At 41.4% G+C, this 23,675-nt stretch overlaps 1 protein-coding gene across 3 annotated transcripts in view; it reads left to right on the top strand.

Moving 5' to 3' along the window:
• Positions 1-3,616: 3,616 nt before the first annotated feature.
• Positions 3,617-23,675, top strand: part of LOC132391839 (protein phosphatase 3 catalytic subunit alpha) — a 277,918-nt gene continuing 257,859 nt past the window's right edge. Inside the window, exon 1 of one of the 3 annotated variants that reach the window (XM_059965512.1) lies at positions 3,617-3,835. In XM_059965512.1, the coding sequence (XP_059821495.1) occupies positions 3,784-3,835 (52 nt within the window). In that variant the 5' untranslated portion in view covers positions 3,617-3,783. The remainder of the gene's footprint in view (positions 3,836-23,675) is intronic. The other 2 variants (XM_059965511.1, XM_059965510.1) reach the window with 2 other exon arrangements.

Here is a 23,675-nt window from a genome sequence, read left to right as displayed (position 1 = left end):
GAGTTTTGTAATATCCTTAAGGGGCTTTGCAGGATGGATTTTGGGATGTTTTACCAGTGGGAGAGTGTTGAACAAGGGTACATAGATAAGAGGTCAGGGCAGTCATTTAAAACTTGGGTACATGGATATTTCTTCTCTCAGAGAGCAGTGAATTCACTAACCCCAAGGGAGCGGAAGGCTGGTTGCGAGGTTAACAAGGGCTGAGTGTGAGTGAGGAAGACATAGAGGACAGAGAGGGAGATGGAGTGGGAGGAAGGGGGAGAGAGAAAGGAGAGGAGGGGAGAGAATGGAAAGATTGGAGAGAGGGAAGGGGTTGAGAGAGAGAGTGAGAGGGAGAGGTGGAGAGAGAGATAGCTTGCCTTGCCTTATAGGACAGGTGCAGTCATGTCACATGTTATTAGTGGTGGAAGCGAATACACATTTCTTTACCGCTGCAGAGAGAAATAGATTGACAAAGAGGCCTTGAGTCTGGTTTGGGGTGTAAAATTCCTCAATCAGCATTTGAATGGGAGAGAGTTTACCCTCATTACTGATCATCAGCCACCAGTGTCCATTTTCAATCCACAGAAGGGTGTTCCACTGACAGCAACAGCACCAATACAGAGATGGGCTCTGTTTCTTGGAGGACACAGTTACGAAATCGGATTCAAGAGGACAGCTAATCATGAAATGATGATGGATTGTCCCATTAATCCTTGGAAAAGGAAGTACCTGAAAAATTTACAGAAGAGGATACTCCTCTTGACATATTCTCCCCGATGCAACTCAAGGTCTCCCCAATACAACAGAGGTGATCTAAAGGAAACCTGAAAAATGTGCACTGTGTCAGCTGGAATGTGCAGTAGAAACACTAGTTCCTCCACTTTTACCACCAGAGGGATGAATTTGCCCATGATGGAGGTCCCCTTATGTTGGGATTCAGAGTTGTCACACCATCCAAGCTAAGAGCTAAAGTTTGGAGGAGCTACAGTACATGCTGGTCACCTAGGCATGGTCTGAATTAAAACATTGGCTCAAAGCTTTATCTGGTGGCGTGGAATGGATCAGCAGATCGAGCAGCTTGCCATGCACTGTTCAGGATGCCACCACATCCAGAAGATGCCAACAGCATCACTTCTCCATCCATGGGAATGGTCCACATGGCTCTGGCAGAAGATTCATGTGGATTTTGCCAGACCATTCATGGGCACGAATTTCTTAGTCATTGTGAATGCAGCTACAAAGTGGCCAGAAGTGTTCCCAACAGCCTCGCACACTGTTGATGTGCCGGAACACTTAGTGACAGTTTGAGGTGGAAGAGTTTCAGGTATTTCTGAAAATGAATGGAATAAGATAAATTTCATCTGCACCTTAACACCCAGGTACAAATGGCATAGTGAGAATGTTTGTCCAGAGTCTAAAGGAAGCCCTGCAAGTAATGTCAGCAGTACAGACTACACTGACACTGAACCAAAACCTCACCAATTTCCTCCTTGTATTTCATAATGCAGCACACTCCACAACCAACAACTCATTAGCTTTGCTGTTCTTGGGTCATCCCTTATGTTCACACCTGCGTCTGCTCAATTCCACTCTCAGGAGGAGTATGCAGGACAAACAGTGAGACTTGTTGAGGGTTCCTGAAACATGGAGATTTGAGGGACTACAGAGGTGATCAAGGTGGGTACTCAGAAAGATTAAGGACAGAACTGAACCACTTCCCTGCAGAGTAGAGATTGCGTTTGATATCATCTGCAGATACTAGGTTGATTGGTTAAGGAGAGCAGAGTCGATTGTTAGAGAAGGAATGTGGCAAGTGCTGTCAAAACCACTTTCTTGCAGTCCTAGGGTCAACTCCTACAGCAATCATGGAGGAGGCCCCAGAACCTGAGATTGTTTTACAGCTACAGTCTCACCTGCTAAGCAGAATGAGCTCCCTTGTTAGGAAAGATGTTCTCCCACAAGAGTAAGTAAACCTCCACAGCAACTAAATCCTTAGGCCTGAATGGGCCATTTTAAAATTTGCTCTGTTGTGGATGTCTACAGAGTAGTTCTTTATAAACATATATGTATGTATATGTACACAAGTTGAAATGCATTGTACATTGAGTTGGAGTTTATAGCTAAGTGAGGAGGAATGATGTGTATTTAACATTTCTGTAATATTTGAATACTATTGTAAATAGTTCATTAAACAGTCTTTATTTAAGTAATTCATGATGGGTTATACACTATATAAAAGTATGTAAATGGCATACATCATCACACCACCATGTCATATGTGTATATCTCACTAAAAGTAAAAATGAAACTAAGACCTGTCCTCCAGTGTTAAGACCCTCTTTTCCTTTCAATTAGTTCTTATGCTTTGGCGTTCAAAAACATAACTTGTTTTGATGTACATGTGAATCTAACCTGAACTAAATACAGGTGCTCCACAGAGTGGTTACCCAGTCTGAGTTTAGTTTCACCAGCACAGTGATTGCCACATAGTGAGTTGAAAGGACTGCTGATGTGTGTGGATGATGGGAAGAGGAGAGACGTATATTGAACTTTCAGGAAGAAGACATTACAGAAAGAAGATAACTCAAAGGCATCTGTATTAAAAGTCCGGTCATTGGAACAGACAGAGGAATTCTGAACATGGAATGCAGTCTTTCCAGGAGACAAGATTGCGGGAAGTATGGCCAAGAGAGGGCTTGGAGTCTTGGGGTTTGTAGTGTAGTTTATCACTAACTGATTGCTTGACATGAATTTGGAGAGATTCAGAAAGGGAAGGTCAGGTTTGGATCACACAAAGGTGACTGCAGGGTAGAAAATGACAGCCTAAGTAATGACATTTCAAAGTTACTTGCAAGTGTAGGAAGCAGCACCAGTACAACCATCGATATTAGAGTGAGAGTTGAGGGAGTAGGTCTGGAACTCAGACTGTTATACATAACCGACAGATAGACAAGTCCCCATCATTACACTCAGGGTCAAGGTCGGGAGGCAGTGGGGAGTTGTTTAATGTGGGGTACAGAGATGGCAGACGGGTTGGGCTTTTGTTTCATGTGTTCATTTCCTCATTGCATATGTTGCTTTTGCCAAATACTTTAACCGGTGTAACTTAAAAAAACATTAAGGTGCTATACAAAAGCAGTATATTGCTGTGCCCCATTGACCTATGAATTAGAAGGGAAAGAGTTAAGAGTATTTGCATGTACATCCGCCTCCCAGAACAAAAAAACTTTCCCATGTCTGGTTCAATCCGTCATCACAACAAACCTGCATCCATTCTGGACTCTCCTCCCCTCCACCACGAAGAATTCTGCATACACCACCACCTCCTCCACCTCATGGGTGGGGGCACATGTTCTACAGTACTGACACATGGGCCACACGTTTCGCAGACCCCTGCTGCAAATATTTTGGAGTTCTCCCACCGCGAAAACAAAAACACAGCGCGACAGAGCGTAGCGAGCAGCGGGACGGAGGCGGACCTGCGAGAGCTCCTCCCAAGTCAACGGTGGCGGTGGGGGGGGTCCTCCGTTGGCTAACTGCGGTGGTGGGGGGGGGGGGAGGGGGCGAGGCCTTCTGGATTTGTCACGGAGTGGGCGGGGCCCTGTGGGCTTGACAGCGGGGGCGGGGCGGGGCGCGCGGCCGCCGTGCCTGCGTCTTTGCGGTTAGTGCGCGAGCGCTGGGCGGAGCGGCGGCGGGCTGGCTGGCTGGCATTGAGCTGGTGCGGAGAGTGTTTCCTGCCCCGTTTCTCCCGGAGACGCTCACCCGCCGCGCTCGCGCCCCGGACCCGACCGGCGTGAGGACATGTCCGAGAAGGAGCCCAAGCAACACTCGACCACGGAGCGGACGGTGAAATGTGAGTAGGTGGCGGCGCTCCACCCGGGCCGATCGGGAACGGGGCCAGCGCCCGTGTGGAGGACGCGCGGCCCGGGGTTTGAGGGGGATCGCGGAGCTGGGCTGTTGCGGGCGGCAGCTGCTGCTCTAACTAGGGGAGCCCTGCGCCTCCTTAGACAGTGACCGAGGCCGCGGGCTCGGTAGTGTTTCCCGCCCCCGCCCGTCGAGTCTTGCCTCCCCGTGTCTTTCGCCGCGCCCTGCCGGTGAACCTGAGCCGGGCGGCCCCCGTCAACCCCCACACCACCTCCTACGGCGTCAACCCCCACACCTTCACTGCGTTCCCCGCCGACCTCCACACGTTCCTTTCCGCCACCCTATCCCTTCCTCCCATTCCCCTTAAACCCTTCCTGCCTTCCACCTTTCGCCAGCACCCACAGCCTCCTGCACTACCTGTCACCTAGCTACCTCAATCCCCTCCCCTCTCGGTTACCCCGCTGCTCGCCACCCCGCTAATCCTCCTTTCCAGGCCACGCTGCTGCTCCAGCCCAACCTCAGCCTCTCCTGGCCGGACCCCCACATTGCGTTGCGTGGCTCTTCTCTGTTTTGGACATTTTACAGCAACGAACGCAGAGGTAGGCTACACTCTAGGAATTCCAGAGCACTGCCACTGGTTGCTGAAGATGCAGCCACCAGTGCTGAAGTGATCACATTTAGCTTTGGCTCTGGAAGGAGTTGACGATGCCGCAAGAGGGTCAGACTTCAAATGAGAACATTGGCGGCTGCGTTTGAATTCTTGCTGTCTGGAAGGGTTCATGGTGTAGTTGCTGGAGGAGGAGGTATTGCAGATTGCCTGTGTGTGGAACCAAATGAGGCCAGTCTTGCCTGGTTGGACAGTGAACACCTATATGGTGTAAGCAGCTGTGTCAGAGGCAGGGAAGGAATCCCCAGCAGAGCCTGTCGTGACCTTGGATTTCCCAGAGTGCTGCTGTTAAAGGAGTGTTACTTAAAGTCACGGCTGTAGTGTACGAACCGGACAGGCAATCTGCACGCAGCAAGTTAACACAAGCAGCAATGTCAGCACGTCTGGATTATTTCTTTTAGTGATTTTGGTTGATGGTTTAATATTCCGAGGTGAGCTCTGGTCTTTTCAATAGCACCGCTGGATTTAGCGAGGTCATACCCCAATAAAGAGCACTCTGGCAATACATCACTCCTTACCTACACACTTTTGTATGTTGAATTCTTGAGTGGGACTCTAAACCAAACTCTCACTTGGGCGAAAGAGTGAGACTAGCTGACCACGTCTGAATTTTCAAATGAAGAATTAAAATGTAACTTACCATTTTTGCATTTGTTGATGTTGACATGTAACTTTGGGCTGAATGAGTGCTGAGACAATGGGTGGAGAACTCGTTGACAGGTGCAGATATCATCATATTAATGATTGCCATTGTGCTCAAGGACTTTGAGGAAAGCAAAGTTTGAAGATAAGCTGCTATTGGCATGAGCAAAATGAATCAGGTGACTGCTGAGGTATGTAATCAACAGTTGGCATAAATATAATCTTAAACACTCTTATTTGTGTGCTGCGAATGAGAATAATTATCCTGACTTGGATAATATACTGAGCTGGGGTGGTACAGACTGGCTTAAACCTCACTTGCATTTATAAAAGTTGCATATCAACCAATTACCCTTTGTGTTACACAAGCAGGTCACAGATGCCCACTCTTTTGGATCACATGAGCTTTCACTTTTTTGACATACCTGTCATGTGGGCCCTTGTTACTAAATTCCATTTAGATCACATGCACTTCCTTGTCAGACCTAAATGTACCTTTGGCTTAATTTGGCCCTATTTGATCCAATTAATGTGACTGCACTCTGTCACAATGTGACCTAATTCCTGTCATTGTTTGTCATCTAGATTAACAATTTGGATAAGAATGTACAAGGCACAATTAGTAAGTTAGCTGATGGGTGGTATAGTGAAAGTTGTCAGATATTATAGGGGGATCATGATCAGTTGAGTAAATGGGCCGGCGAATGGAGTTTTATTGAGATAAAGTGTGAGATGCTGCATTTTGGGAAGTCAAATCCAGGTAGGACTTTCACAGTGAATGGCAGGGCTTTGGAGAATGTTGTAGAACAGATGGACTTTGGAGTAACAAGTACAGACTTCTCTGAAAGTGGAGTCCCAGATAGATAGGAAGAAGAGTTGGGAGGTCATAATATGGTTGTGAGGCTGTGCTTGGAGTGCTGTGTTCATTTTTGGTCATCCTGCTACAGGAAAGTTGTTATTAAACTGGAAAGAGACTTAAAGAGAACAGGAAATTAAACTTAAAGAGAACAGGAAAGATTTACAAGGATGCTGCCAGAATGTCAGGGACTGGACTGAATTATCAGGAGAGATTGGACAAATGAGGACATTATTCCTTGGAGTATAGGTAACTGAGAGGTGATCTTGTAGAGGCATGTACATCATGAGGCACTCAGTCATTTTGTTCCCTTAGAATTGGTATCAAGAACTAGAGGGCATAAGCTTAAGGTGAGAAGGGAAAGATATAAGAGGAACTTGAAAGGCAACTTTTTACACAAAGAGTGGAATCAGCTGCCAGAGGAAGTGGTTGAGGGAGGTTCAATAACAACATTTAAAAGACAGTTGGACGGGTACATGGATTGATTGGAGAGGTTTAGAAGATTATAGACCAAATGGGATTAGCTATGGACCAGTTGGATTGAAGAACCTGTTCTGTGCTGAATGGCTACAATTAATTGCTTGGCTCATCATTTCCATTTTTTTAAACCATACAGTGTTAGGTAGATACTTTATTGATCCCAAAAGGAAATTGCAGTCCTTCAGTACTTTGTTACTACACTGATCAAGGGTCAGAGTCTGCATAGTCTCCACATGCTGCTTGTAACATCCTATTATGTACTTCATCTGAGCCTTGCGGTTTGTCTACTAAGGATGTTGAATCCTTGATGTTTTCTTTATCCAACATTTCACACTCCACCGTCTTATCTCTGTCCACAACCTCTTATCTCCTGTGAAAACAGACACTACATATTAATTAGAAACTTTAACCATCTTAATTCCTGCCCCATAAGTGGAACTGAAGAGTGCTCAGTGCCACCTTCAGGTTGGTAGGCATGGCTATTAATGGCCCTGTTAACAATGCCCATTTCCCAGAGTAAAAAAAACTCATTAATTTCTTCATTAAATCTAGTTGAAATGTAGTTTAAATATATGCTAGGTTGTGGGTCATGTTGTGCCTTGGAGACTGGCTAAACTATTTTATTTAGCAGCTTACAATATGGGATAATGGGCAACGTAAAAGCATAGATCACGGTTACTGACTGTGTGGTGCAGCATTGCAATTGCTATGTCCCCATTGCACTGCTCAAGAATGAGGGTATCTCTCAGACATTGTTTAATAAATAGGAGAAATGAACAGTTTGTGAATTAAAAATAAGCATAATTTGTCCAACCTATTGAGTTGCAACTGTACTGCACCTAGTATGAAGCCTAAGCTAGCACGCAGTTGTTTCTCTTGGCTCGTGACACTCTTGTTTAAACAATTAAAATGAATTGATTCATTCTCCAAACAAGGGTCAAATGTCATCACTCTTGGAGCTTTGCTGACCAAATCTTTCCTCTATCAACAGGGTATTGAAGCAATTGCTTCATGGATGGTACCATTTTAATCCATCCGAGCACTTGTCTTTGCTGCTGCTGCTGAAATCCAGCATACCATACAATTTAAAAAAAGCCCGACTTTCCTCTGTGAAAGCTCTCCCTTCTAATTGGTGAACCCCTTGTATAACACCTCTCTACGGTAGAATGTGGGGAATTGTTTACTCTAAGATCACTTTGAATTGGAACACTTTAATACAGTCATCAGCAATTTATTTCAAAAATCCATGTGATCACATTACAGCCTAATCCTCTGAATAGGCCAACACTTGGTAATGTGTAGGACAGTAATTTTACTTCATAGCAGAGGTACTTCAGTGATTTAGAAACTGATCACAGCAAGGGGTTGTGAAATTAAACTGTAAGCATTGCCTATGAGGTTTTTCTGGTCATACCCCTTGCTTTACCCAGTTGCTATTGTGCACGTGGAATAGGAGTTGGGTATATGTATGTGACACAGTGAACCTAATCTGAAATGCTTTCCTGAAAGCCGCTAGGGGTTGGTTGCAGAGGAACCATTGGCTTGTTTTCAGTCCTGGTTGTAACCATGGCAACTCCTCTTCGTCAAATCTACTTCTACTTGAAAATACTTCTGCACAGTACCCTGGGACATTTTGGCTATGTTAAAGGTACTTTATAGGTGGATGATATTGTAATAACTGCTGCAAATATGCTGTTTGAAAGAAAGCCAAATCTAGTACTGAGCCAGGTACTTGCATTTATATAGTGCCTTTCCCATATTGGAGGGCCATTCACAGAACATCACAAAAAAACAGTTGCTTTGCTAAGACTGGTGACCTAAAGCTTGGTAAAGAAGGAATGAGGACTTTAAGGTGATTTTTGCTTTAAATTGCAACATTGGATGCCAGTACTGGGAGAGTGAACCTTGGCGTTGTTAAGCTGGGGTGAGACTATAGCAATGGGAGAGATGTGAATGCAACATCATATTTTACTTTATCTTGTTATGTAATGCTAAGAAACATGCCCATAAACGGAGAACATATGTATGGTAGTTTGTAGAACACCATTTAGGCAACTCTGAAGGAAGATACAGAACTTCCTAATCTACTTTTTCCATTAAGAATAAATACTGTTTCTGAACAGGTTGACTAATTCATGTCAATTAATCACCTCCTAAGTGATTAGTCCTCGACTGTAAGCATATTTGCAATGCTTATTTTAAGCTGTGGAAACGAAGAGGGCAAGATTGCTAGGGAGAAGAAAATTCTGGCTGATACTTGGAGGATAAAGTACATCACTCTCTGGAGAGGAAAAGAAGCAATTGCTTTTCTTGAACAATGAACTGTGTTCACTGCAAGTATCTTGTGATCTGATATGAATTGGTTTGTCTGGTTATTATATTCTTGAAGTGGGATCTTGTGTGGCTGGCAGGGTATCTTAAGTTATAACAGTGGCTAGATCTTAAGTTCTCCTTTGGATCTATCTTTCACATCCTGCTACTCTTTACTTAAAAAGAATGGTAGAAGGTAATTCAAACGTTACAGGGAGAAGGCAGGAGAATTGCATTGAGAGGGATAATAAATCAGCCGTGATGGGAGCAGACTCAGAGGGTCGAATGGCCTGATTCTGCTCCTATGTTAATAGATTAACTGAGTACAGACCAGTTAGCCTGATCCTTGTACTCATCAAATTATTTGCTATCCAATTTTGAGTAGTATAATGCTTTTAGAAGGCACGTGTATATCAAAGAAAATTGTGTTTAGATCAGGTCACATGAGATTTTTTGGGGGTGGTTGATGATATTATTTTAGATGGCAATTCCATAAGACAGTCTGAGTTGTACATAAATGCTTTAGGCTTGAGTCCAGGAGCAATAAATCAGAAGTTCGCATAGGATACAAAATTGAAGAAAATCCTAGACTGCAGGTAAATTTCAGTAAGAAGGGGCAAATGAAATAAGCGGCAGTATAATTGGGAGGGCAAGCAAGGTAAAAAGATAACAATTGCAATAGACATTTCTGTCAGATATACATTAAGGCTGAAGTGCAGTACAGTGCAAAAGTCTTGGGCATCCTAGATTTTTAAAATATAAATTTTGTTTTGGATGTTCATTTTTGTCTTCTGCATTAGTGTCAGTAGAAAAGAGCAAAATTTAGATTTCCAAATATTCATTTTCCAAAAAAAGCTAGAGAATTTTTAAATTTTCATTAACAAAAGTAACATAAACCATTTTTCAAATAAAAACTTTATTACTTTGTAGATGTATAACTCAATACATGATTAAACAAAGATAAACAGTATAAGTTGAACAAACTAAACTGATTAACTGAAACAAAAACAGATGTAGAAAGAATCAAAGTGGGTGAAGGACAACCAAACTAAAAAGCTAAGGTGTGGGATATGTGATAATTTAACCTTCAAATCATCAATTCTTACACCATTTCAAGGGTATGCATAGCAACAAAACAGCAAGGTCTCTCTCAAGCAGAAATTTTGTGGACATGAGTTTCAAGTTGCTGTCAAGCTCTTAAACACAAAGGAATAGGCAAGGTTGAGGCCAAGAAATGCTGTAGTCGGTCACGGAAACTGAGTGCAGCAGATGAGAGATACATAAAACTGATATCCCTTCTAAGTCGAAAGAAGTCCAGCTATCAGCTCAGAACTCACAGAAACCACTGGAACCCAACTGCACCCCTCTATAATCTGGAGAAGTCTTGTCAGAAGTGGTCTTAATGGAAGAATTGCTTTTAAAAAGCCATTCCTCTGAAGTGTAAACAAAGCCAAAAGACTCACCAATTCACAACATGACAAGGATTGGGGTGCTGAACAATGGTGATTCAAAATTTGAAAATGTTTGGCTCAAGCAGGAGGCAATTTGACTGGAAGAGCTGGAGAGGGCTACATGGATGAGTGTCTGCAGCCAACAGTGGAGCACAGACAGTTCCCTGCAGGTTTGTGGTTGCATTTCTGCAAATAGTGTTGATAATCTGGCCAGCATTAATGGAATCCTCAATGCTGAGAAGTACAAGCAGATTCTCATCCATTATGCAAGGTGCCTGACTGGTCTGAACTTCATTCTGCAGCAGGACAATGACCCCAAACACACTGCCAAGGTCAGTGTAAAGAAGAACAAGTTCTGCAACAGATGGTATGGCCTCCTTAGAGCCCTGATCTCAACATTATTGAGGCTATCTGGGATGATCTGCAAAGACTGAAGCAAGTGAGACAGCCAAAGTCTAGAGAAGAACTCCAAAATGCATGCATGCCAGCCAAATTTTCATATAAAGCTGCATGACAGTGTACCAAAAAGAATTGATGCAATTTTAAAGGCAGAGTGGTCACACCTAAAATTGATCTGATTTAGTATTTTTTTACACTGTTTATTGCTCTTTGTATTTAGAAACTTGAATTCATTATTTTTGAAAGCAACTTTGCTTTATAGATTTTTTTTACATGTGCCTAAATCTTTTGCACGGTACTATATATTAAAATCCTTCCTTTTCTCCCATGGTCCATTCTTCTTTTCTATCAGATTCCTTCATCATCCCTTTACTTTTTCCACTTATTATCACCTAGCTTCCTACAGCTGCTCCACCCACCTGGTATCACCTAGCACCTAGCTTGTACTGCATCCCCTCCCCGCACCTTCTTTTCAGTCCTGGTGAAGATTCACAGTCCAAAACATCAACTGTTTATTAATTTCCATAGATGTTTTACCTGAGTTCCTCCAGCATCTTGTGTGTTGTTCTGGAAATCCAGCACTTGCAGAATCTCAAGCAAGATGTTTAGGGCCAAAACGTTGACTGTACTTCTTTTTCCATAGATACTGCCTGGCCTCCTAAGTTCTTCAGTATTCTGTGTGTGTTACCTGCAGAATCTCTTGTGTTTTTAAATTGAGGCCACAGCTAGAGGAGTGTATGCTGTCCTTTATGACACTGATTAGAGGCTTGTAGAATTATAAACAATCCCAATAAAAGGAATTTAAAGGATTTTTTTTCTTGTCTGAGGTGGTTAATAACACGGCCCTTTGGATTGGACATAGTACAAGGGTTGGAGGGAAAAGGAAAATTTATTTCTCCAAAGAGCAAGGTTTGAACACTCATACTGAAAAGGTGGTTGTAAAGAAGCCCTGAAACAACTTTGGTGTAGTGAATTGCACAAGCAGATTCTCATTGGAATTGTAGTGAACTGGACAGATACAAGTGGAGAGCTAAGAAGTGGAATGGATCCCAGAGAGCTCATGGGCAAATGGCCATCTTTTGTGCTTTTCTAATTGTTTCAACAAAGTGTATTGTTTAACCACTTATTGATTTCAGTTTGTTTCCTCAAATGGTCTTTGAGCTGAGTCTTGTATTTGACATGTGCAATGTGGAAGTGAAGTTTTATCTTTGACACAGACAACACACCACCATAAATATACTGTCGGTTTCATCTGCTAATGCTGTCATCAAAATTAAGACTGCTGGGTTACCTCTGCTTTATTTATAAAAGTATGCATTTGTGACTAAATAAATTGCTGCAGCTTTTTTTGTTTGTCTCTTGTTTTGCTCACTTTTAGGATTAGTAGTTAGTGCTGCCTTGGGTAATTGTCAGCCTGTGGGAGTTGACAGAGTTTATCTGAATGGTTTTCGTAGTGCAAAATTGTTTTTATAAACCTATCAGATCATTTTGCAAGTTTTATTGTATTGCCTTACAATTAAGGAGTTGTGGGTACTTACTGACAAATCTTACAGACCTTTAACTTGTGACCATCCCAATGGTGCTGATTTTGAGGTTAGAGAAAGATTTGCATTCTCCTTTGACATGGAAACGAGGGTTGTTAATGGGGTGTGTGGGTGAATAGATTACAGGGAATTGCTGGGGCTAGTATTTAGATTGCTCTGAGAGCTGCTGTGGACTCAATGGGTCAAATGGCAGCTTCCATTGTTATGAAATGTGACCTGTAATTTGATAGATATCAGATCCCTGCTATTGTGTTGTTAAAAAATAGGAAAATCTTTGGGTAATCTTTAATGTAATTTGGGCTATATTTGTGACAAGGATGGCAGATATGTAAAATGGAAATTCTCACTGGTGGAATACATAAGTTCTTGGGGTGAAGAATTATTGGCTTGAAGTTTCTGTTGATTTTAGCAACTTTAAAAGTTAGCTGTCTTATGGCAATTTCCATAGTATGACTAACATTTTAACCAAGTAGGAACTTTAACTCTATTACTACCATGGTTTATTTTTGTTTCTGGACAGATTTTCAAGTTTTGGAGTGACTAGACTGTCTACTGGGGTTCATAAGTCTTTTGATGTAGTATATCTCCATCTTCATCAATTTTTCAAGCTGTAAGGCTGTTACTTATCAGGTGTCAAAAGGATCAATGCAAGGCATTGGCTAGTTTAAGTGAATGAATCTGATGGAAAATGAGTGTTTCCAAGTTTCATTGTGAGACGTAGTCATTTGCAATGAATATAGATGTAGTTAAATTGTGTTGGTTAGAAGGCAGCAAATGTTGAGAAAGGAAAGAATGATTTTGCAATATAAGAAACTAATTTGTGTTAGAGTGCAAAAGGGCTATAAAAATCAGTGTGGGAATAGAGGTTGGGAAAGTTGTCCTTTACCCCAATAGTATGAAATAAAAGTTAAGGCCTTGCTGTATTTATACAAGCATTATGTAAAATGGTGATTCATTTTTTACACTTGGTTTACAGGTGGTGCAATGGAGATTGATCTTGGCGTTGAGGGTCTTGATCTTTAAGCAGCGAATGAAAAGAATGAGGCTTTATTCATGGGGATTTAGAATAATGAAAAACTTAAAGACTGAAAAGATATTTTCTTGAACTGGAGAGTCTAAAACTAGGAATATAATCACTTTGGACTGAGTTGAAAAATTTCCTCCTGCCTATGCTTAAATCTTTGGAAAGCTATTCCCCAGAGCACTGTGGACTTGCGGTCATTGCGCAGATTCAAAGTTTGACAGATTTTTGGGTAGTAAGAGAAACTCAGCATATGGAAGTTGAAGCAGAGGATCAGTCATGATCTCATTGAATGGTGGAGCAGGCTTGAAAGCTTGCATAGCTCCCTCCTTTTGTGTCTAATGCAAGACATCTGAAATAAGTTTTATTCATTAGCCTCAACATTGACTATCAAATAAAATTTTGGTCAGCCAAATTTTATTAGTTTTTCCACTTTTTCAGGTTGTATGATTAGTTTTCAATGTAACCAAACTTCAGAAATCTTGTGGTTTATTTTTCTGGTGATTGGAGGTAGGTTTGCAGGCGTTTTATAAGGGAGTGCTGGTATGTTGGGGAAGTACCAAGCAATTGAATTTACTTTCCCTTTTGCTGTTTGCCAGAATTTAACAGACTTGGACAAGCCCACTACATTACAAGAACAAGAGGGCAAAGCAACCTGTTGCTCTCTGAAAATTTAGATCACGGCCTACTTTATTCACACTGTTGTGATCTGGAATGCATGGAATAGAAGGGAGATTGAAGCAGATTCAATTGGAACATTGAATAAGTGTGGGGAATGGGACAGATTGGAGAGTTAGCATGGCTGCATGGCTCAGAACGATCACATTCTATGACCAGAGATTCACTGTTTTGATCTGTTGTTTTCACCTTTGAATATGGTTTGTTATCTGCAGGTTCTGGGTTAGTGGGGGACGAGGAGAATGGTAGAGGGGGATACTTGCCCTGCACTTTCATCTGCACAGTTGAAGTATGGCAGTGTTTCAAAGGTAGCATTGCCGTACTTCACCTACTGGCTCCATGAGGGGTTGCATGGAAAGATTACCGATTGAATGATTGTGCTAAAATTGCAAGAGTTGCTTTGCCTGAAGTCTAAGGAGTACTGTCCAGTACACATTTGGAAGATGTGCCGTTTTAGCAGATAATTCTATCACTGTGGCCATTCAGGTTATGGAAAATATACAGGTTCAGAATTCATGAATCACTACCTAAAAATTTGATGTTATATAAAATTTGCTTGCACAGATTTGATGCATGGGGGTGGGGGAAGTAAAGCAACTTGCTTTTCCAGACATGTAGAAGGCTTCATATTCTGAAAAACTGGAGTACCGGCAGTTTTCTAGGAACACAATCACCCTCTATAATTTGGAGGAAACCTGAACTGGCAAGGTGTGCTAGATGCAACTGTTTTGAGAAAGGGGAAAGTATATTTGCTGTCAGTCCTCATACTTGTTGGTTGTGTTTTTGCACACTTCCACACAGACTGGGACATCACAAGACCATTTGACCCACTGAGCTGATGTTGACATTTTGAAAGCCCTGCAAATTTTACCCTCCAAGTATTTATCCAATAGCCTTTACAAAAATTGCTGTAACTCTGGTGAATTTTTTAGGCATTGCATCAGCTTGTCTTAATGTGTTTTGTTTGCTATATTATGCTTGAGGGGAAGGTTGGGGTAGGCTTAGACTAGAGATAGAGGATGAGTAGACTAGGGTAACTTTGGACAGGAGATGAATGGAAGCACCACAGAAGGGAGAGCGGAGGAGTATGGCTGAGAAGGGGTTTAGGAAGTCCTGGAGAAGAGATGGGTGTGGGACATTCAGGAGCAGAAGGGTTGCAGGAGAAATTTTAAATTCTGTTGGTGTGCTCCTTAGATTGAAGACCTCTATGACTGAGGTGGACTCTGAAAGGTAGGTTTGACTCATTATTTAGAGATACAGAGTAGGCCCTTCTAGTCCTTCGAGCCATGCCTCCCCAGTAACTCCCAACAAACCTGATTAACTCTAACCTAATCACGGGAAAATTAACCTAGCTGCTACGTCTTTGGACTTTGGGAAGAAACCAGAGGACCTGGAGAGAGCCCACGTATAGAGACTCCTCACAGAACAGTACTGGAATTGAACTCTGAACTCCAGAATGCCCTGAGCTGTAATAGTGTTGCACTAACTTCTATGCTACCATGGCACCCTCTATCTTGAGCTCATGTTCAGTTGAATTAGGTAAGTAATGTTAATGGGGCAAAGCAAAGTAGAAGCCAGAGGGAACTACAGTTGGTTTTATGTAGTCTGAGCAGACCAGGTTGGCATGCAAATCGGGCTGTATTTTCAGATCCTGACTAAGGGTCTCAGCCCGAAACGTCGACAGCGCTTCTTCCTATAGATGCTGCCTGGCCTACTGTGTTCCACCAGCATTTTGTGTGTGTTGTTGTTTGAATTTCCAGCATCTGCAGATTTCCTTGTATTTTCAGAGACTATTTTGGCAGTGTTATATCCAGTGAGTGAATGTTGAATGTGGTATGATGCTTCATTAACTGCAGTAGGCTTGTGAAGAAAGGTCAGAATTTGTAGTTCTCATTGTAGTCAAGTAGGTTAGATGAAATGATGAAAGAGTTCAGATAAAATCAGTTCAGAGAGATCAAAGATTGAAAATTAGTAGCCGCAGCAGCCTATGCTTTCATATACGGCTTGTATTTAATGTAATAAAATATCCCAGAACATTGTTTCTTATACACAGCTGTTACAGAGTGTCACATTTCAGATGTTGATGTGAAAGAGTTAAGGTGGATAGCATCATTGATATGGGATAAATGGCTTCCTCCTCCAAATTCTGTGAATGTTACACATAGTGCATGCAGAAATGAGTCTGCTTTAGGGAGCAATGGGGTGCAGCTGTTAGAACTGTGTATCCTGAGGAATAGAGCCTGTAACCACAGCACAATAAACTCTTGGGCTATGGTGGCTAGCTTTGTTTTAACCTGTAGTGCTTTGAACAATATAAATGGAGGAATGTCTTTCATTTGTATAATGCCTTACAACCTTGTGACAATTTGAAACAATTTTGGTGTCTTCACTACATAGTCTGAGTGCACAGCAGTCTCCGTGAAATAATCCAGTATTGTTTTGCCCATTTGAAGGGTAATTTCTCAAGGCACAAGTAAACTACCTGGATAATACCTCCATACTTCTGTTAACACTTTGTCTCTCAGGAACAAAATGGATTTCTTGTTTTTAAACATGAATATCATTCAGTTGTTGGCTGCCGCACAAATGGTACTGTCCTTGAATACTAGACTATTAGTAGCATTTGACCTGATTTTCAAATTTTATAAACAAATCATGCCAGTAGGATTCTAAATGCCGGCCCTCCCTGCAAAGGTAGTGATATACGTAGTTTCTATGTTGCTCTTAATTTCATTTTTGAGTGCTGGTTCGAAATTTGAGGAACGTATGCCGTCTGAAACCTACTCTGACACCAGCTGGTTTGTGCTAGTGTCTTGTCTGTGGCACATCTGTAAATCAGAATACTCCAGTTATCTGAATATTTCTGTGAGTGAATTGGCAATGTTACTCCTGACCTGTTTTATAATTGGCAAGTTTGTAAGGAGCAAATCACTTGAGGATATGCAGATTACAAAGAAAGACAAATTAAAACTGCGATTGTGCTCTTGGTTTGGCTTTTAAGGAAATTACAAAAATCTTGATTCTGCTGCATGATTATGACTTTTGAGTGTACAGTGAAATGATGATCAGATCTCTAATCCCACCATACATAAGCATTTTTATCATTTCTGGTATTGGGATTTTTATTGTCAAATGTACTGAGATACAGTGAAAAGCTGATCCAAATAGATCAATCTGTAGATGAGTACAGTGAGATGGTAAAAAGGAAAACCATGCGGGATATAGTATTCCAGTTAGAGTGCAGTGTATGTAGATAGTGCAAGGGCAGTACTGAGGTATATTGGTAGATCAGGAGTTAATCTTTTAGTGTACAAATCTTAAGAGGAGTAATAGCAGTGATCCTTCATTCTGGTGATGCATGCTCTCTATCTTAGCTTCAGAGAGAATGAAGGGTGGGAGGAGTCCTTAATTATGTTTGCTTTATCAAAACTAAGGGAAGTGTAGATGGTCAATGGAAGAAAGTCTGTTTTTTGTGATGGACTGGGCAGAGTTTAAAACTCTGCAATTTGTTATGCTCTTGGGCAGAACTATTGCTCAACCAAGCTGTGATGCATTTAAATAGGATGCTTTCTGGCTTTTTTTTAAAAAAAGCAAAAGTCATCAAGAACATATTCCTTAGTTTTCTGAGGAAGTAGAAGCATTGATGTGCATCCTTGTCAATAGTGTTCATGTGGTTCAACCAGAATAAGCTGGTTATATTTACATCTAGAAACTTGAAGCACTATTTCCACTTCCGTTACGGACAAGTTTGTACTCCACACAACTTTTGAAGTCAATGACTTGTTCCTTCATTTTGCACTGAGGACATTGATGATAAGGCCGGCACTTAATTTCCACTCTTATTTGATATTGAACCCAGTGTCTTCATAGTTCCTTCAGAGAGCAGCCAACCATATTGTTTGGTCTGAAGTCACTTATAGGCCAGTATGGGTAAGGCTGTCACCTTTCCTTCCCAGGAGGACATTAGCAAACCAAGTAGGGTTTGATAATATTTAACTGATCCCACCATTACTGATACTAAGTTTTTAATCCAAGATGTGTACAATTTCTAGAAATTTATTTACTTACACACCCTACCTTTCCTGGTGGGATTCTCCTCATCAATAGATCAGGCCTCTGGATTGTAGTACAGTACTTAATCATGTTAAGGAAGTGACCTTTGTCTTTGGGATTTCCTAATGTGCTTCAGTCCAGTCATTTTTAAAAGTTATTGTGAATGTGTTCAATGGTTTTGTAAAGGAATAACTTAAATAAACAAGAATTGATTTTGATGTTGGTTGGGGCCAAGATTTAGTGAAGATGTGAGAATTTCTTAGATCTTCAAATAGTGTAGTGGAAACTTTGTCAAATTATTTTAAATAGGGTTAGCGATTTTGATTTTACAGGGCGATTTAAAAAAATATATAATTTCCCATTCTGAAGTGTTGCATTATGAGACCAGCATTTGAATGAAATCTATATTAAAAAAATTACCAAACAGCAGCATTCTGACACCCCAGTGGTCTGTTAGTAGTGGATGAAGGGCTGTGTCCCGATGCTAGACCTATCACTGAGTCAGGTTTCTGGAAGATAATTTCTACTTTCTAATTGCAGTGGAATATTTTTGCATATGATGCCATTGATTGTGTCCTCAGACCTTTTTTTGATGTACTTGGTGATCCCAGTGGTTGACTGCAGTTTTTTTCAGATGTCAAGAATCTGCATTCTTGCCTTGAGGATTATCCTTGTGCATAATCAAGAATTGGGTCACTTCTGAAATACAGATGGTTTTACATTAACTTTGAAGAACAGCACAAAATTAAGTGGTGAGCTGCATCATGGGCAGCTGTGTCTTTAGCTGCCAAGACCTGAGCTCTGGTATTCCCTTTGTTAACCTCTACACCTCTCTATAAGGCACTCCTTAGTCACAGCTCTTTGACCGGGCATTTAGTCCTTTGACCTAATTTATCCACATGTGAAACCATCAAATTTTGTTTTACCAGAATGCTTTGCAGATTTAACTTTCTATGTATTTGTGGCTGTTGGGAGTTTACAATGTTCACCATTTCTTGCATCAGTCCACACTCTACTACCACTAGTACAGACCCTATGCTGCTGGAACGCTTGCAGTATGTCATTCCCAAACCATCACCTTGTTTAAGCAACTAAGCAATTATTCCAAGTGGAAATATAGATCTTTTATTTGCACTTCCATTTACCCAAAGAGAAAATTAGATCTTGGAGGGAAATGAAGTTGAGAAGGGCTGCAATACTGCCAGATAATGGTATAACCAAAATCCAAAGCAGTTTCTCACCATATAGTATTCACAGCACTGAAACAGTTCAATTGGTTTTTAATTCTCTGGTAGATGTGGGAATAGATCACCAGCTGGGAACTTCTGTGGCATGATCATGGTTCAGAAGCAATTCCTGAATGCATTTTAATCCAGTATGTAGTAGCAGAGTGACTGATCTGTACTTAAAAGATTTATTCTGTAGGTCACCTCTACAGTTAAAAGCAGTTCAATCAGTTCCAAGTCTATAGGTAATCCTTGCAATCTTGTGTTTTAAAAACAATTTAAAGCCATTCTAAATACAAGAACATTCTTTATTATTGGTGCTTCAAGTTGAGTGAGAAGGCAGCTGGGTTTCCCAGATTAATGAGAAGAATTATCTATCGTGGCATTTTTAGCATCAAAACTTCTGGTGATTTGCATAAAAGACCTTTAGAGGTTTTCCCCTCTGCTGTGTCTCATAATAGGTATAAAATAAATGGCTGTTAATTCTGGTAGTTTTGCAGTTGTGTGACATCTTTAAACGTTGCTGTGGCTTTTTGCATTCTTTGTTCAAGTTCAATTTTATTGTCATCTAACTGTACTTGTATGCAACCAAAGGAAACAATTTTTCTCTGGTCCACAGTGCACCCACAAAGCACGTATATCATACACACACTTAAAACAATGTTCCCATAAATAAGATGATAAAATTATCATTCAAAATGCATGTAGTGCACAGCACAGGTAGACTGCAAGATCGTTTACTATTTGAGATTATTGAGATTAGTTAAGTGCAAAATCGAGATCACCCATCTCAAAGTAGGGCTGAAGGACTGCTGCCAGAGGGGTAATACTATGGGAGCAGCAAACTTTCAGAGGTGGCCTTTCAGAAGGTTATAAGCTGGGGACCCCTCTACAATCAAGAGTGGATGTGAAGGATTTGGTCATCGTACACTGAGTGTAGCTGTACATTGCGAACATCATGCAAGTATTATGATTTTCATTTGTTGCCATGCAATGCTTAGCCAACTTGTGATTGTCTGAAACTGAAATAAGGATTTCACTATACTCTGGATACTTAAGTGATAAAGTTTGCAGTTTTGAACTGCTTCTCATCTGGTTTTCAGAATCTTGATGACTGTGAATTAAGCAGTGTCCTGCATAGTACTCCAAATTGCTGGGTCAGAGCAGCAGTCTTTGATCAGTAAAAGAGCCAAAGACCTTATTTTTAATTATTGCAGTGTGAGCTGCTTCAAGCAACTAAGAATAGCCATGGACTGTAATTTTCTTTTCGTGGGGTGTGCCTATGGCCTTGTGAAATCTGAGATTGTGCTGGCAGTTTCAGTTCCAGTTGGCGTTAAGAGCATTGAGATAAATCACCACGTGTTCAGTCGTGGTAAAATTAAACAGCTCATGTGCTTCCTGTTGCAGCTTGCCTGCCGCATTTTGTTGGTGATGCCCCTGTTTTCACAGAATGGCAGAATAGCTGCAACTTGGAAGGTGCTTATTCAGCTTATAGAATCTGTATGTGAGAGCTAGTCTAACAACCTTGCCCTTTCCCTGTACCACTTCAGATACCGATCCAGCTCCTTTTTGAACAGTGTAGTTGAATTTCCTCTGTTATCTATGTAGAGCATCTTGGGCCTGTGTAATTTTGAGTTCTACTCTGAGGGAACAGTGTTTCTTTAACTACTCAGCTTATGTCCTTCATAATTTTAAATACCTCTATCAAATCCCCTCAGAACCAACTCTATTCCAAGGAAGAAAACCCTTTAGACTGTCCCCAATCCTAAGGGCACTTGTCTCTGGAATCCTTCACGTTAACTTCTTTACATTTTGTTAAACTTTTCCAAATTCCTTGAAGTTTGGTGTTCAGAAATGGACATTACGTTCCTGTTGTGACTGAGCCAGTGCTTATAAATGTTCACTATGACTTGCTCTATTGGTTAAGTCCTGGACCTAGTGTGCTGCTTTACTGACTTTCTCAGCTAGTCTTGTAAATTTCACCAGACCCATTGTAAATTGAGCACCTCCACTCCACCTAGCACAAAAGCAGAACTTTAACATTCTGACATGTCGGTTCATGACCTCCTCTTGTGCCAAGATAAGACCTCGGGGTGGAGGAACAACTCCTTCTGTTCTAACTGGGTTGCCTCCAACCTGATGGCATTAATGTTGCTTTCTCATTCTGGTTTTAAAAAAATCCTCTCCCTTCCCCCATCCCCATTCCCCAATCTGACTTTTCACCTCTTCTCACCTACCTATCACTTACCCAGATCCTCCTCTTCTACCCTTTCTCTTATGACCCTTGACCTTTCCTACTCATCCAAATTCACTTATTGCCTTCCAGCCAGTCTACTACCCTCCCTACATCTTTTATTCTGGCATTTTCCTTCTTCCTTCTCAGCCCTGAAGAAGGGTCTTGGCTTGAAATGTTGACTGTTTATTCCTTTTCTTAGATGCCGAGTTCCCTCCAGTATTGTGTGTGTGTTTTGCTGCAGATGGTGAACAAACATATTGGAATTCTTTGAGGAAATAACAAGCTGGATAGTCAAAGGAGAGCCAATGGAAGTTGTGTACTTGGATTCTCAGGCCTTTGACAAGGTGCTAAACATGAGGCAACTTAACAAGATAAGAGCCCATGATATTACAGGAAAGATACTAGCTTGGATAGAAGATTAGTTGACTGGCAGGAGGCAAAGAATGGGAATAAAGCGGGTCTTTTCTGAAGACTGCTGGTAACTAATAGTGTTCTGCAGGGCTCGGTGTTGGGCCCGCCTCTTTTCACATTGTATATCTATTGTTTGGATGACAGAATTGATGGCCTTGTGGCCAAGTTTGCAAATGATATGAAGGGAGGTTGAGGAAAGTCTGCAGAAGGACAGGCTTGAAGGGCTGAATGGCCTACTCCTGCACCTATTGTCTATTGATTTAGAAAGATTGGAAGAATGGGCAAAGAAATGGCAGATGGGATATAGCATAGGGAAGTATAGATACACTTCGGTAGAAGGAATAAAGGCATAGGCCATTTTCAAAATGGGGAGAAAATACAAAAATCTGAGGAGCAAAGGGACTTGAGAGTCTTCATGCAGGATTCCCTAAATATTAACTTGCAGGCTGGGTTGGTGGTAAGGAATGCAAATGTAGTGTTTGTATTCATTTTGAAGAGGACTAGAATATAAAAGCAAGGATATAATTCTAAAGCTTTATAAGGCATTGATCAGACTACACTTGGAGAATTATGAGTAGTTTTAGGCCCCTTATCTTGGAAAAGATATGCTGGCATTGGAGGGGGTCCAAAGCAGGTTCAGAAGAATGATTCTGGGAATGAAAGCATTTGGCTCTTGGCCTGCACTCAGTGGAGTTCAGAAGAAAGAGGGGGAGGGGGAAATCTCATTGAAACATAACAAATATTGAAAGGTGTAGATAGAGTGAATGTGACACAGTTGTTTCCTATAGTGGGTGAGTCTAGGATCAGAGGGTACAGCCTCAGAATAGAGGAACATCCATTTAGGACAGATGAGGAATTTCTTTAGCCAGAGGGTAGTGAACTGAGAGGGATAACAAATTAGCCATGATGGAATGGCAGAACATATCTGATGGGCTGAATGGCATAATTCTGCTCCCATGTCTTATGATAGTGAATTCATTGCCACAGACAGCTGTGGTGGCCAAATCATTGGGTATATTTCAAGAGAAGGTTGATAGGTTCTTGATTTAGTTATGGGGAGAGGGATGATAAATCAGCCATGTTGGAATGGCAGAGCAAACTCAAGCCTATTCAAGGATGAGAAATTTATTGGAAGGAATTCTGATGGACAGGATTTATTTGCATTTGGAAAGTCAACGTCCATTTAGGGATAGGAAGTATGACATTGTGCGTTGGAAATCACGTCTCGTGAATTTGAGTTTTTGGAAGGGTGACCAAGATCATTGGAATGGGCAGGATGGTTGATGTTACCTGTATATATGTTAGAAGACCCTTTAAGGTCCAGATGTTAGGCTAGACGAAAGCTTAAAACACTTTGTGATCTGGAGTGAGCAAGCCATTGTGTACAAAATTGTCTTGATAGGAGGCAGCGAGTGGTAGTGGAGGTTGTCTTTCCAATTGGAAGTATGTGACCAGTGGTGAAGTCGGGATCAGTGCTGGGTCCAGTGTTAATTTCAGTCTAATGGTTTGAATGAGAATGTAGATTGCATGATTAGTAGACTTACAGATAACACCAAAATTGATATAGTGGATAGTGAAGTTTTCTAACATTACAGAATGATATTGATCAATTGTGAATGTAGGCGAAGGAATGACAACATTTAAGTTGGACAATTCTTAGCAGTGTGGACGAACTGAGGGATCTTTGGGTACAAGTCTATAGATCCCTTAGGTTGATAGGATGGTTAAGGCATATGGTGGGTTGGCCTTCATTATGTGGATTGAGTTCAACAGTAGGGAGATATGTTGCAGCTCTATAAAAGTTTGGTTAGAGCAAACTTGGAGTATTGTATTCAGTTCCTGTCACCTCATTATA

This window comes from Hypanus sabinus, chromosome 3, assembly GCF_030144855.1.
Source record: "Hypanus sabinus isolate sHypSab1 chromosome 3, sHypSab1.hap1, whole genome shotgun sequence".
NCBI lineage: Eukaryota > Metazoa > Chordata > Chondrichthyes > Myliobatiformes > Dasyatidae > Hypanus > Hypanus sabinus.
This window is presented reverse-complemented; position numbering and strand designations above follow the sequence as displayed.